At 48.5% G+C, this 14,639-nt stretch overlaps 1 protein-coding gene across 1 annotated transcript; it reads right to left on the reverse strand.

Annotated features, from left to right (window-relative positions):
• Positions 1 to 1,176: 1,176 nt before the first annotated feature.
• Positions 1,177 to 14,360, reverse strand: SNAPC4 (small nuclear RNA activating complex polypeptide 4). The gene is made up of 23 exons (XM_054284439.1): positions 14,194 to 14,360; positions 13,502 to 13,548; positions 13,077 to 13,238; positions 12,584 to 12,709; positions 11,852 to 11,930; positions 11,264 to 11,345; positions 10,636 to 10,740; positions 10,092 to 10,164; positions 9,664 to 9,828; positions 9,300 to 9,447; positions 8,912 to 9,018; positions 8,564 to 8,658; positions 8,337 to 8,431; positions 7,992 to 8,077; positions 7,152 to 7,544; positions 6,678 to 6,767; positions 6,243 to 6,465; positions 6,083 to 6,153; positions 5,647 to 5,745; positions 5,391 to 5,418; positions 2,902 to 4,964; positions 2,305 to 2,435; positions 1,177 to 1,669 (listed from the first exon to the last, which is right to left on the reverse strand). Exons 1-22 carry the CDS (start codon positions 14,357 to 14,359, stop codon positions 2,316 to 2,318), a joined length of 4,623 nt encoding a protein of 1,540 aa, XP_054140414.1. The 5' UTR covers position 14,360; the 3' UTR covers positions 1,177 to 1,669; positions 2,305 to 2,315.
• Positions 14,361 to 14,639: the final 279 nt, after the last annotated feature.

Below are 14,639 nucleotides of genomic sequence, written 5' to 3' on the forward strand. Positions count from 1 at the left end.
AGCAGCCCAGCAAGCAGCTGGGCTGTGTGATAACGCTGATAATTCCACTGTGATGATGCTGAGCATCACCAGAAGACCTGAGCCTGCCTCTCCCCTTCCCTCAGCCCTGGAGCTGAACTCAGAACTCACTCAGTGTTTTTTAAAAAAAGCCTGGAGAGCACACAGGCTCTGGTGCCATGGCAGCATGACACATGTTCCCGTTAGCTTCCCACTCCCCTCTTTGTTCTGCTTTCTAAGTTTATGGAGAGTTTTTCCATCTCATCATTAGGAGTAGGGCAGAGATGCTCAGATTCTTCCAGCCTGTGTTTCTTGTCATTAAATTAGCTTTCCACTAAAAAAGATGCAGTACCTGTGTCAGCTGTGCCCTTGCTGGAGGTAATCACTGTTAATTGACCAGTTTAGCCTGGGGAGGTGTTATTCCAGTGACAAATCAATTTAATCCTGAAACAGGACAAAGCCAGCTGCTGCTTACGCATTTCCCCCACAAATAAATGACAAGGGCATCTTTCAGCAGCATTTGCAAAGGCCAGCCATCATTTAGAGCACAGCTCACCTTTCCCACCAGTGCCTCACTGTAACAGCCTGGGCACAGCACCCACAACTCTGCCACAGCTGAATTTCCTGGAAAACTGCTATCTAGAGTGGCTTATGGAAAACAGAGTACACTGCAAGAGGAGAGCCTTCCACAATCATTCCTTGTGCTCCATAAAGTCTTGGCACCAAATTACAGCAACACTGGCACCGAGTGCCCCTCTGCCCCCAGCTCTGCCTGAAGAGCCCTCGTGGAAAAGCTCAAATCCCAACTCCCCACCGCACTCGGGGAAGTTCAGTCAGTGCAGTGCAACGAAGCTTTCACAGCACTTTCCCTCTAGATTTTATCAGCTTTGCCTCAGCTAACCTTGCACCTCTCTGAGAGACAGAAATTGCTGGGTTATAAATGAAGAAACAAGTTTTTTTTAAAGTGATTTGTGATGTCTGTACGGGGCAGGCTGTGGAAGAATCAAGGAAGAATCCTAATTCAATCCTGCAGTTTTAGGCACATGAATATTCATTTCCCCTATTTTCCCTGGTTTTCATGCAGCCTGAAAACTTCATTTTCTCATTAGCAATCACTCTCATACACACATTATTAAAAGCACTATTTACCAGGAAAAAAACCCACACAGAACACATCAGTAATTTTTAAGTGCGAAAAATAAAACATCTGTATTTCAACAAATACTTAAGAGTCATTTTGATACAAAATTAATCTGCTGCTTATTCCACAGTATTCAGTCAGTTACCAAGCAAAGCCACTGTCACAGCACTAAAAACCACCCAATTAACATATTCTGAACATGGATAAGCATTCACACAAACAACACAAGAAGGAAATAAATAACCACCATTGCTTGTTTCCCCACATTTCTTGCAATATTCCCCTTCAGAATCTATGGCAGGTGGGAGTTTGAAAGAGCAGGAGTCTGTGCCTGAAAGATTTCCCTCCAGCCAGTTTCCATCATTTTTAAACCATGCCTACAGATGCAGATTTTGTTGAGGGATGGGAAAATCAATCCAGCATTTTCCTCTTCCCCAGGTCCATCCAGACAGCATTGGAAGAGGTAAAGGTGAACAGTGCAAAGATTATCTCCTCCTGCCATCCAGGAAGGCAGAGCTCATTCCATGACCCCTGTAACAAAGCACAAACACCTCCTATCAGTCACACATTTTTACAGGGAACTTGCCATTTTGGAGTTCCTAAAATGAATTTTCAAGAAAAAAAAAAAAATCTCCAACCAGTCTCATCTGACCACCATGTGAATCAAACACTGCTCATGGTCATTCCGTCCAGTGCACCAAAAGCCTCAGCAGGTATCAGGACATCACCCATTTGTACCCTGCAGAAGGTGATCTGTTATAACTGCACAGAAATGAAGCCAAATGTGGGAAATAAACCCCAAACCCCACCAGGCTGCTCAAAAATGAAGTATTAAGGAAAAACTCCACTGTCAAGCCTGTAGAGTGCTACCAACTAGGTGCATACTAAGTAGGGTTCAGGGCATGAACTAAAAGGCTGCCAAATATTTGAATTTCATGAGTTTATATATAATTTTATTGTAGAGACATCGACTTTCCCTCTCCCCAAAATATTATCAGCCTTAGGCTGTGCTTGGTGGTGACTGCAGAACTCTGTGTCCTTGGGGAACAAGAGCAGAGATCATTTCAGTCCTTTCCTGGGGTCATGAGTCACTGTCTGAGCCGAACCACAGACAAAGGTGGTTCAGCTTCTCAGCAAGATGTACAAACCACTGAGGAGCTACTAACACATCTCCTTCTCATGTCCTCCTCCTCTTCTTGAAGCGGGCACTTCTCCTGCTCTGGGGAGCTCTGGCATCAGCCCCAGCAGTGCAGGAGCCCAAGGCAGACTGAGCAGGGCTCTCCTCAGCCCCCATGCCCTGCAACAGAAGCAGGAGATGATCAACACCACGAGAATTACAAACAACCCCTTCGGCCACCTTCCTGATTTAGGGAGCTCAGCAACATTTCTAAAACAACCTTTCATGATGCATGGGACAACATTCCATTGCCAGTGTCAGAGAAGGCACAAAACATCAGTTCACAGAGTGAAAACAAAGGCCTGACTTCAAAAAGGCAAGAGCAGATTATAAACAGAAAGGGGAAGGGAGCTTTGATACTTTTCTGGGAACTGTCATGGCAAGTGTAAGGTGCTACATAAACCATGGGATTTCACCCTCCCAGCTGAGCTGCAGAGCTTTTCCTTTCAGCAGCTGCAGAATTGTGTTTATTCAAAAAGACCAAATTTCTGCTACACTTCAGAACAGTGGGGGCTTCCCCCTGGATTCCAATGCAATATTTATCTGGCAGTATTTTTCTGCTTTTTGCCCCTGGAATCTGTTTTACCTGATTTAGTAAATCAGCATCTTCGTCTCCAGGCTCATCCCCAAGTCTCCAGTCCTCCTGTGCTCCTGGTAATTCATTCCCACAGCTCTCTTCCTTCAACACTTGGTTCTCACTCTGCCACTCCTCCTCATCACTCTCCTCAGGCTGATTCCCGGCTGACACAGTCGTTGTCACTCTGGGAGGAGACAGAGTTGCCAGGACAGCTGGGAGGGTGAAGGCTGCCAGGAATCTGGCTTTCAGCAGGAGGTAAGCAGGGTTATCACCCAGTTTCTGCTGCACCAGTTCTCCAATAGCATGGAAGAGATCCCCAGTGCCCCCATCCCCACTGGCCTCAGAGGCCAGCAGAGAGGCTGCCTGCACCTCCAGAGCTGCTTTCTGCAGCAGGAGCCTTGACAGGGTTTTTATGCTGCAGAGGAAAGGGGGCAGATAAGGCAGCCTGGTCTGCAGTGGTGGCACCTGAACCCCTTGCTTCCCACTCATCCACTCCTTCACCAGTCCCTGGTCCTCCAGGGAGATCAGGCTGAAGTCAAGGAGATTCTTCTGTGCATGGGAGGTGCTTGGCTGGGGGGGGACGTCAGTGCTTGGTGGTTTGCAGGCAATGGGTCTGTTCCTCAGGGCCTGGGCACCAGAGCAGGCAGAGCTCCCTGGGACACTGCTGTGAGGAGCTGCAGCTCCTGGCCAGAGCACAGCCCCTCTCCTGCGGCGGCCTGGCTTGGAGGATGATCTGTTTGGTGTGATGGAGCCCCTGCTCCTTCCCAAGCTGGTGAGACTGGGCACAGGCTGGCAGTCAGAGCCCTGAGTGCTGGCAGGGGGCTGTGGCAGCAGGATGGCCCACAGGGCTGGGCTGGCAGCTGGAGCTGCAGAGCAGTCTGGAGCCACGGAGGAGCCATCTGGACACGCAGGGGTTACAGCAGAAATGCAGCATGTGGTGCATCCAGCACTCACTGGGGTCACAGGTAAGAGATGTGTGCACTGGCCAGCTGCCTTTCCCAAAGGAGCTCCTGCCAGCTGGGAACTCAGCCCTTCTGTCTCCGCACTGCTGGGGTGAGGTGGATTTGCTTCAGCTGCTACAGGAGTCCCTCCCAAAGCAGAGACACTGCCATTGGAAGTCACAGCAGTCTGAGCCTGGCTTCCCCCAGGAGCAGCTGGCATTCCCTGGGGAACACCCAGCACAGTGTGCACAGTGCTGGGGAGCAGACCCTGGGGGGTCACAACCCACTTGAAGGGCAGGATGCTGCTGGGAATCACGGGAGAAGCAGCTTGTGGAGTGACCAGAGCAGGCAGCAGGCTGACTGGCCTCTGCTGTGGCCTGTTCCTCTCCAGCTCACCGGTGACTGGTGTGGAAAGGGACAATTTACTGGTGCCAGACTCCAGGCCAAGAGCCACCACTGTGATCTGGTGAGGCACAAAAGCCTGGTTGTGCAGCACTGCTGAAGCTGAGCTGCTGGCTGTGCCCTGACCATTGCACCCTCCCTGGTCTGGGGCCTTCTCTGCTGCAGCTGGGCTCACAGCTGGAGAAATCCTTCCCTCAGGGCTGCTTCCCAGAGCTTCCTTTTTGTGAAGTTCCTTACTTGACTGTAGATCTGTGCCCTGTGAGCAGCCAGGGCTCTCCCCAGTTTCTGGCACTGCAGAGGAATGGTTTTGAGGCACAGCAGCAGAACCTGCAGCAGAAGTCCTTGTGGGCACTGCTGAACCCTGTACCTGGCTGTCTGTCCCAGCAGCAGCTGCAGGTGAGCTCCCTGCAGGTGCACAGGGAATGATTTGCTGTGCTGGGTGCTGGATGATCAAAGGCCCTGAAACCAGAACCTGTGGGGCAACCAGCACTGTCCCCTGCATGGCTGCCCTGGCCTGGAGCTTCCTCCAACGCTTCTCTTGCAGCAGTTCTGAGACAGTTTTCACCCTGTGCCTTTGGCCCAGGGCTGGGGGAGCTCCCAGCACAGCTGGGGCCCAGCTCTCCAAGGCTCCAGTGGGGCAGGCCCGTGCTCTCAAGGCAGATCTCCTGACAGCACTCTTGGGGATGCCCTGTTGGGAATTCCTCTGAGAACAAGCCTGGGATGAGTTGCCTGCAGAGGATAAAATGACAGTGAATGAACAGCATTTCCAAAAGCCATTTCTCATTAAACATCAAGGAATGTGGCAAATTTCCTGTTTGTGAGAATTCCTACAACACTACAGCCCTGATTTATTCAAGCCACATCCCAACAACTGAACAAGGGGTAACTGCCCCCAGAAATCAGAGATGGGTCAGGAATGCACCCTAACACCCCACTGAACTGGTCCAGAGCCACTGGTTCCCCAGCCCTCCAGGGTTTTTTCCAGTCCTTACCAAAGGGGAACATGCTTAAAGATCCAAGATCTAGCAAAAATGAGCATGACAATGCAGGCTTGTCCCCCAAAGCTCTCCTTCAGTTAAACTGGTTATTAATGTAACAGTGATGAATTATGGGAAAGTTCTTGCACATCACAAAAATAAATGTTCTGGTAGGTACCTGAAGAAGTCTCTGTATTTTGGGAAGCCTGTAAAAAAACAAGTATACTAAATTATACTTCTGATAGATTTAAAGATGATTAAAACAGCACAGATGCGAATCAAACCCACATCTGCCACCTCCTGAACAAATACAGCCAGCATTTGATTCTGCCTCTGAACCAAAACAGCTAACACACATATAAACTGCGTGGCCACACAATTAAAGTGCTTATTTTAGTCAAGATTTCATTGGGGAAAGCTTAAAACCACAATACCTGCTGAGGGCTCCTTGCATTAGCCTTAAGCAGCTCCAAGTGCCTCAGGTTCCTCTCCTTAATAATCCTCATACAGCCCTTGGTATCAATCTGGAGGAGCTGCAAGGTGAGAGCTTCATTAACATTCAAATGAGAACAAAAATGTATTGCTGGGGTCAGTGACAAAGCAAGACAGATGGGACATGCTCTACATGCAAGATTCTGGGGATATTTTACACTTACAGAAAAAGCCCTGGCAGGACCAGACTTTGGATGCAGGACTTATTTAAGAAACTTCATATGCAAACCATGAGGGCAGATTAGTCCAAAAATTAGATTATTTGTTTAAGAAGCAAAGATCAACCTCAAAGATAAACCTATTTAAGCCTCAAATACTGAAAAATAAAGACTCCCCCTGTTTGAAAGCAGGTAATGCTATTAAGACAGTAAAACTCACCTGAATGAGCAGTGCAAACAGGGGAGTGCTGCTGAGACTCATTGACTTAACCTTCTCATGAACAGCAGCAGCTGGGAAGAAATCCAACAACAAAATCAGCTGGGAAATCACTCAGAAGAGATCAGAAAATAGGGACAGAGGTAGGATGGGCCCCCAGTACCTTTTGTGTGGTAGAAGCCCATGGTGCCAGCCCTCAGGCTGCGGGGCAGCAGCACATTGCCCATCCACGGGGTCACTGCCATCAGCAGCTTCCTGTCCAGGCTCAGCCTCCTCCAGTGCTCCCTGTTCCTGCGCCAGGCTCTCCTGGGCAGCTCCTGGGCATCCTGGCCAGCAGCTGCACCCACTCCAGGGGGCACGGCCAAAAGCCTGGCAGGTCTCAGCACCTTTCATTGCATGAAAAAATACACAATTAAGAGTTCCCATTAGGTAGGTTCTGCCATTAGTCCCAGGGCAAACAATTCACAGGGCAGTCAGGACAAAAAACTGTGAGCTTTTCCTCTTGGGATTACAGTGATTATATAAAAATAAATTCCTACTAAGCACAGCCTGGCAGTGCTGATGTCACAAGAGCAGACAAGACACAAGAGGCACTCACCAGTTTCCTCTGGAAGCTCGTGTTGTTCCTCAGTATTGTCCTCACCTCCTCCAGGCTAACCCGCAGCACGTGCTTCCCACACTGGGAAGCCTGAAGATGAAAGAACACAAGAAAATACAGAAGGGAAAGTCAAAGAAAATTATTGGCACTGGATATGCACAGCACATCCACTCAACATTGCTGCTGTTGAAGGTATCTTACTAAATGAAATCAACTCTGGAGACCTTCCCTTTTAATCCTTGCGCATCATCACAACATCATTTCTGTGAAATGCCTATTTCACAGAAGCTTTGGGGTTTTGGCAGATCCCTCACACAAAAAGCCAGAATTTACTGGGTAATTATCTTCATGTTTTTTGACTTTACACCGCAAGGGAATGAACAGCAAGATGTTATCTGCTCATCACATCCTGCCCTTACTGCAGCAGCTGCACTTCCCTTCCAACTTCTGATCCAAGCCCCCATCCCAGCTCACCTTGGCCATCACTTCTGCTGGATTCCTCACCAGCACATCTGTGGAGCAGGCATTTCCAATGCCCATGAGCACAGTGTTCAGCTCAGATGATTTATCAGCAGCTCTGTCTCCATCACACCCTGCCCTTGGCACCTCACTGCAGCAGCTCCCTGTGCCAGGCCTGGCAGCAGAGAGGAGGGATTGGATCTGGTTTCCCTCTCTGCTTGTCTCCTGTTTGTCTGTCCCTGTTGGTATCCACAGGTCAATGCTGGGCACTGCAAACTTCTCCTTTCTCGTGGTCACGTTCTCCTCCTCTGAGTTGTTTGCCAGCTCCAGCTCCTCCTCACTGCTGCTCTCTGAGGGGCTGGAGCTCTCCTCAGCGTGGCACCGTTTGGCTGCCCCAGATCTTTTCCTCTTGATCAAAACAAGCACACACAAGTTTTAGTCAGTGTTCACCCCTGGCTTGCAACTCTCTCAAATCAGGAAGTTTCCTTTTCCAAAGGAAACAAAACCATCTTTAATATGGTTTTAAGCAGCCAGAATTTCTTGAGTGCCTGGGATCAAAACTGGCAACTCATGAGGTACAGACATGAAAACCTACATATATCCCATTCTTACAGGCATTTCAAGGCAGGAAAGCATTCTGGATAATACACAAATATTTAGCAAATTAACTTCAGCCCTTCAGAACAAAGGCTGCTTAACCACCAAAAATCAAATTGTGAAATCCACAAAAAACCCCTTGATTGTGTGAAATCAATGTCAATTTTTTTATTGATTTCACTTTTAGGATTCCACTTTTAGTTTAGAGAAACTTAATTGAAGAGATGGGGCTGTGACATAGCAGGATTCCCACAATACCTTAGAGCCAATCATGACTGTCCACTTGCTCTGGCACTGGGCACCAGTCCGATGGGGCAGCTCTGAGGCTATTTTACTCCAGCGACCTGAAAATGATGCAGAGGATGCAGAACATTTTATTTGTGCCACAAACTGAGCAACAGGCCTTTCAATGCAGCCATTACACACATGTTATACATTTCCAGGGATAAGAGACAGAGCTACTGCATGAATGGATCTCATACCCACAGCACACAATAGAGAGAAATTGCAATCATCAGTACAAAGCAGAGCCTGCAGGGCTTACAATGAAAGAAGAGAAAACCTCAATGACTCCTCTAAAGATTAAGCTACAGAAACACCTACCCAGGCCATGCTTTTGAACCAGTTCAATCAGCTGCTCCTCTTCCTCCAAGCTCCACTTGCCTTTCTTTACATCCCAGTGCAATGCTTTTAAATACCTTCCAAATGAAAACATTACAGTCAGCATCATTCAATCCTGCTTGTAAAAATCCGACCATCCCTGCCCTCCAAGGCTGAACAAACCCAGCATTTCCCTTGTTTAGGGAGAATGTTCCCTGGCCTGAACTCACCGGTCCCGGCACTGGGCGTCGCTCCTGCCTGGAACTTCCCTCCGGATTTTGTACCAGTCCTTCTCCTTGTACTTCTTAACTGCAGCCATCAGCATCTGTGTGCAGGCAGAGCAAGAGCTGAAATCCTCACCAGGATCAACCCTAACAGGCCTGATACAGCAGCACTTCTGTTTGTTTCCTGTGCAAATCTCTGGACAAAACTGTTTAGGAGCTTCTAAGTGCTCCTGAGCTGTGGAGTGCCCACCTTGGTCTGGTTCACACTCCTCAAGCTCAGATTTACAGCCATGCCACTCCTCAGCACTCCAACATTCCCACCCTGCAATTCCAGGCCCAGAGAATGGAGCTTACAGCATCTTCCTCTGGTGTCCAGGGTCCTTTCTTCAAGCTGGGGTCCACACTCTTTGTCCAGCGGTAAATCAGCTGAGCAGAATCTCTTCCTTCCATGTAATAAGCAACTGGAAATTAAAAGGTTTATTTAAATCTGTTGTAATTAATGCTTCTTCCTTTATCTGGACAACAGTTGCAAGTAGTGATTGCCATAAGGAGCACTTTAATCTCTTCAGAAATGGTGCTCTGCCAGTTTCAGCCAAATTTCCAGTATGGAGAAAGGTTCCAAGAGATATGAAGTTCTTGCTGATATAATGAAACAAGAAAGGCAGAGGTCACCAAGGAAAAGAGACAGGGAGAGTGAAGCATTCCAGGTGAATGAAAGGTTTGTCACTTGTGGGCCACTTACTTTTCTTGTATGGGATATGGCTTCCCACTCTCATCTCCTGAACAAGCTCTAAAAGCATCTGATCCTCCTCCTTGGTCCACTCTTTCCTTTTTAAATCTTTGTTATAGAGTTGGTATTTCTGCAAGCACTGGAAAGGTGTCCTGTTTGTCTTAACACAGGGAAAACAGAGAGAAGCAGGTAATAAGTTATTTATGAGGACAAAAAGCAAGAGGGAAAAGCTAAAGTACCAAACCTTTCTGGTACTGCTCTTGGACACTCCTCACAAAGCATTAATTAACACTGAATTAGTATTAACATTGTTTTTTAAACCTGACAAGAGGCAAAGTAAAGCCAGAATGAACCAAGTTGCCAGCTCAGACCTTACCCCCAGCTCCTGGGCAATGCTCTGCCAGTCCAGGCAGTTGTGCACAGCAGCAATCTGCTTCAGCCTGTCCAGCTCCTCCTCAGTCCATTCCTCTTTGTTGATGCTTGGATGTTCCCAGTTTTGCCAAAACTTCCTCAGTTCTTCTGAGCTGCGTTGTCCATCAAACTAAAAAACCAACAAAAATATGTTTAGTCTCCTAGCTGGGGTTAAGACACCTGGACAAAAGGAAAATCAGTATTTTGCATTCCAAGTATGTCTTACTACCAAGTTTTCCAGAATTAAATCACCACATTTAACAAGTTGAGATCACTTAACAGTCAGCTTGAAGAAATGCAAGATGGAAACACTGGATGCAAACCAGATCAGGGATTCTCAAGAGGAAGGACCCAGATATCAGAAGCAATAAAACAGCTGATCCCCCAACTCACATGGATGTTTGAAATCTTGTCCCAGTCATGCTCATCGAATCTGTTTCCTATTAAGTCACTTTCTGGGAGTTGGCTAAAGCAGAAGGTACAAAAAGGAAGAAAGAATCTCATTAAATGGCTAATGAAACACTTTGTCTTCTTGATCCTGCCTCATCTCATTCCTCCCACCTGTTCCTGACTTCCACAAGAACAGAACACTCAGGTTAGCAGGAGAAACAATGAATGCCATATCCAAACATGTTGCTCTAGATTTGTTCATGAGCAAAAGCTCAAAAATATGAACAAAATCAGAGCTCTACTCCTTTGTTGCTAAAGAACCACTTAAAGCAGCACCTCTACATTGGGTGCAGGCACTTTGTGTATCAAGACCCAAACACATTTCTTAGTAAAGAACAATGGAGATGAGAGAGCTGCAGAGCCACAACAGCACCTGATTCTTTACAGCCCAACACCAATGACCCATCTAGAAGTAGAAGGAGGGAACATTTAGAGCTAGACTCTAAGACATTTCATTTTTCACCAAGAACACAGAAAGACTTCTTACTTAATTGCCTCTATTTCTTGCTCCAAGTCTTTGATTTGCTTTTCCAAGGTCTCTTTTTCTGTTTCAGTCTTGATTTTCTCCAGTTTCTGATTCCAATAACTCAACCTGTTCAAAGACATTTTTATCACTGCTTAAGAGGACAGATGGGAATGAGGTCAATGGCATCAGAAGATGTACAGCAGAGACACCTTCCCCATCAGCTCCATTCCTCCCTTCAGGCCTTCAGGTTTATTTCCACACCAAACTGTTCTCCCAGGGTTTCCCACAAGGCACACTCATTGCCATATTTCTGCCCCTTCAGTGCAGACCCTGACTCACAGCAGGTTTCAAATAAACCATTTTGGTGTTTGCACAGAGAACCAATGGTTGCTGCAACAGCCATACAGACTGTGCCAGCTCCAGCACAGAAATCCACACCTTTAGCCTTACCACACATCACAATTTCAGCTTCAAGCCCTACAAAGTATTTTAAGTTACACCACAGTGCCAATGGGAAGAATAGATGGTAAAATCCCACAAACACAAGCAATTAACACAGGAACTTGCTGGAGGAAGGGGAAATCTGCACATGTCCCTTCTCCTTTGCCCTGCAATGTTCAGGAGCAGAGGGGATTTGGGCAGAACTCACTTGAGCAGCTTTGGCTGGAGCAGGCGCTGCAGGCGGTCGCTCACCACGGATTTCTGCAGCAGAGTCTTCTCTGCAGCTTTCCCTAAAGCAGACAGGGAGCAGCCAGAATCAGTGCAGAACACTGCCAGGAGACAGCCAGTGCTCCAGGGAATTCCTGCAGCTCTGCAGTGAGAGCTCCCTGCACAAATCACCCACGTGGTGCCAGACCTGGGCCAGGCACAGCCTCTGGCTCGGTGTTACTGGGACCCCCAAAGGGACCCCAAGAAAGGAATCACCCTGTGAGCATCTGGAGCTGCAGGTGTCCCCTGAACTGCCCTCATCTGGGCACCCTGCAGCACCTTACTTGCTTTAGGAGTGCTCACAGGAGCTGATCAGCAGAACAAATGGAAAAGGAGTCATTAATGACTCACTGAAATAATTTACAGAGTACCCCACTCCCTTCTAACGACTTTTTGTGAGTCAGGCAGAGGTGTTGATGTTTAACTGCAAACAGAAACACACAAACAATATGAATATATAAATTTGTTACATAAATATAAACATTTTACAGCTCTTCTAGAGCACTGAACAGCAGCCAGACTTACTTACACTTGGATGAATGCAGCTGTTCAAAGGATTTGATGCCCTGAGCTGCCTTTTCCTTGGCCTCTTCATTGGGAGGAGGGCCCTGAGGAGGATCAGAAGGGTTAGATACACTCAGAGTCAGACAAAGTTACTGTTTCTTCTTAAAACTCCAGCATGAACTGCTACTACAATAACTGGAAACTCAAACTTGTGCAAACTGTCACACTCACACCGCTTAGTTACCTTTGCACAGGTTTCATTTAATTAAACAGAAATATTACCAGTAATTGCTTGAATACATTAATATATGGATGATGATAGCTTGGCTACCATAAAAAGCCAAGATCTCCTTTTGCTGATGGCCTTTTAAAAACACATGAAAATGTACTACTGATTGTTCCAGGAAATATAAAAAAATACAGAAAATCTCAGGAACTGAGCAAACAGTTTCACAGACAATCAGATCAGATTTCAGTGAGGGTTTTAAAGAGCAGCATGGAATTGGGTCATGGAAATGAAGCCAATTAAAGTTAAGTTAAACCCAAGAACATTCAAGCCCCTGGGGGCTGCAATTCCACTCCTCAGACCTCCCAGGGCTGAACAAACATTTCCAAAAGAGGGAGAGTGACAAGTGAGAGGGGAAAGGTTTCAGGCTGAGGAGTGACAGTCACTTACACACCTGAAATGAGAACAGTTCAAACACATTCCAGTACAACCATCACTTAACACACACACAAGCTGCTTTTATTTACTTACAATTCCTGTAACTTTATCCTTAAAGTATGGCTTCATAAAATGACCCAAAAACACATTTGCTGGGAGATTTCTGCCATCTCCTGCCTTGGTTGTTTTTGAACCATCACGCTCATCCATGATTTCCTTCTGCAACACAAGAAGGAATTGAACAGCATCAGTGTCTCCCCCAAAGTGCTGATTTCAGAGAGCTGAGCTCTCACAAACACCCCAGGCTGGGCTCAAACCTGGGCAACCAGATTCAAAATCACTGCAGGAGTCAAAGGCAGCATTTGGAACTTGCTGAGCACTGTGCAGATGATTATAAGCTTAATAAAATACTGACTTGCCACAGCAAGCTAAAATATAACATGTAAAATACCCATTTTTTATTGTAAGAAAGCAAGGAATCATCAGTTAAATAAACCACCTCAGCCCTGGGCTGGAGGGGAAGGAAGGAAGGCAAATGGAACCCAGAAAAGCACAGGAATGAGCATTTCCCTGCTGCTGTGCTCACCTGCTGTGCCCTGTTCTGTGCAATGAGCAGCTCCACCTCCTCAATCTTCTCCTTGATAACATCCTGGTACACATGGTTCATCTGCAGGCAGGTTTCTGGATCCTGGGGCAGGCTTTCAATATCATCATCATCATCACTGCTGTCTTCGTCCACTTCCACTTCCTTGAGGCAGAGAAGGCATTTAGGGAGAAAAGACACAAAAGCAGGTCTGTAACAAGCAGTGCTGTAACTCAGCCCTTCCTCAGTGCTGTGTGCCCACACCTGAGGGGTTTGCAGGGAGGCCTCTGAGCCTGGATAACAAAGTCCTGGGCAGGAAAACCCAAATCCAGGTTTTACAGAGCACAAAGCATTGCCTGGATTTCCCCAGAGCAGGGTGAGGTTTCCCTTCAAAACTGGAAATACATACTTAAAGAAAAAACAATTACCATTTCAGCACAAGAATCTTCATCATCATCATCTTCATCATCGCCATCTGTTAGACAAACAAAACACAAATAAGCTGATTGCAGTGGCATAAAAGAAAAGCTTTAAACCCAAATCTGTGCAATTAAAACACAGAGGAAAAAACAGCAGAGAGAGCTCAGACACGACCATCAGTGGGTTTGGATACTGACAACGCTGTCATGTAAAAAGTGCATTGTTATAGTCTATTTATGCTTTTTTTTTGTTTGTTTGCTGTTGTTCTGGAGAACAGCTTTGGGTAAGCACAGCAAAGCTGAACGGTGGAGCTGCACATGAGAGGCTCCGGGTGAGAGCCCAGGGACAGCTCCGAGGCAAGAGAGCGCAGCCATGGCACCGGCCGGGGGTGGCACAGGCTGCGGGCAGGGTCCCGGAGCCGCAGGACCGGGGGTGGCACAGGAGTCCCGGAGCCGCAGGACCGGGGGTGGCACAGCCTGCGGGCGGGGTCCCGGAGCTGCAGGAGCCGCAGGACCGGGGGTGCAGCCGCTCGGGCACCGAGCGCTCCGGGCTCCGCACACCGAGCTGGGCACGCCGGGCACGCTGCGGCTCACAACGTTTTGTGAGGCCGCCTGGGCCCCGCCGTTTCACCGCTGCCGGTGCCTGGTGCAGAGGGAACGCGCAAAGCGGCGGGGAGCGCCCCGAACCCCCGGAGCCGTACCGGAGCTGAGGGTGGTGTCGCACAGGGCCAGCTGGATGCCGGTCCCGCCGGGCTGCAGGCTGCGCTCCAGCTGCTCGATCTCGCGGCGGATCCTCTCCCGCTCCGCATCCAGCTCCAGGCCCTGAGGGGAGCGCAGGGGCCCGGCCGGGCCCGGCCCGCGGGACATGGCGGCAGCGCCGCTCCCGGCCCGCCCCCCGCTCCGCCAATCGCTGCTGCGAGCGCGGGTCAGCTGATCCGGCACGTGACGGGGCGCAGCCAATCGGGACGGGGCTCGGCGCACGTGCACGGCCGTGGGGCGGTCCCGGGACCTGCAGAGATCGGCCCGGGACGGGACCGGGACACCGGGACACGGCCATCAATGGCACCGGGACACCGCGGCACGGCCTTCAATGGCACCGGAACACCGCGGCACGGCCTTCAATGGCACCGGGACACCGGGACACGGC

Source organism: Melozone crissalis, unplaced genomic scaffold, assembly GCF_028551555.1.
Source record: "Melozone crissalis strain CALT ecotype California unplaced genomic scaffold, PUWL_Pcris_2 ptg000041l_1, whole genome shotgun sequence".
NCBI classification, from domain to species: domain Eukaryota; kingdom Metazoa; phylum Chordata; class Aves; order Passeriformes; family Passerellidae; genus Melozone; species Melozone crissalis.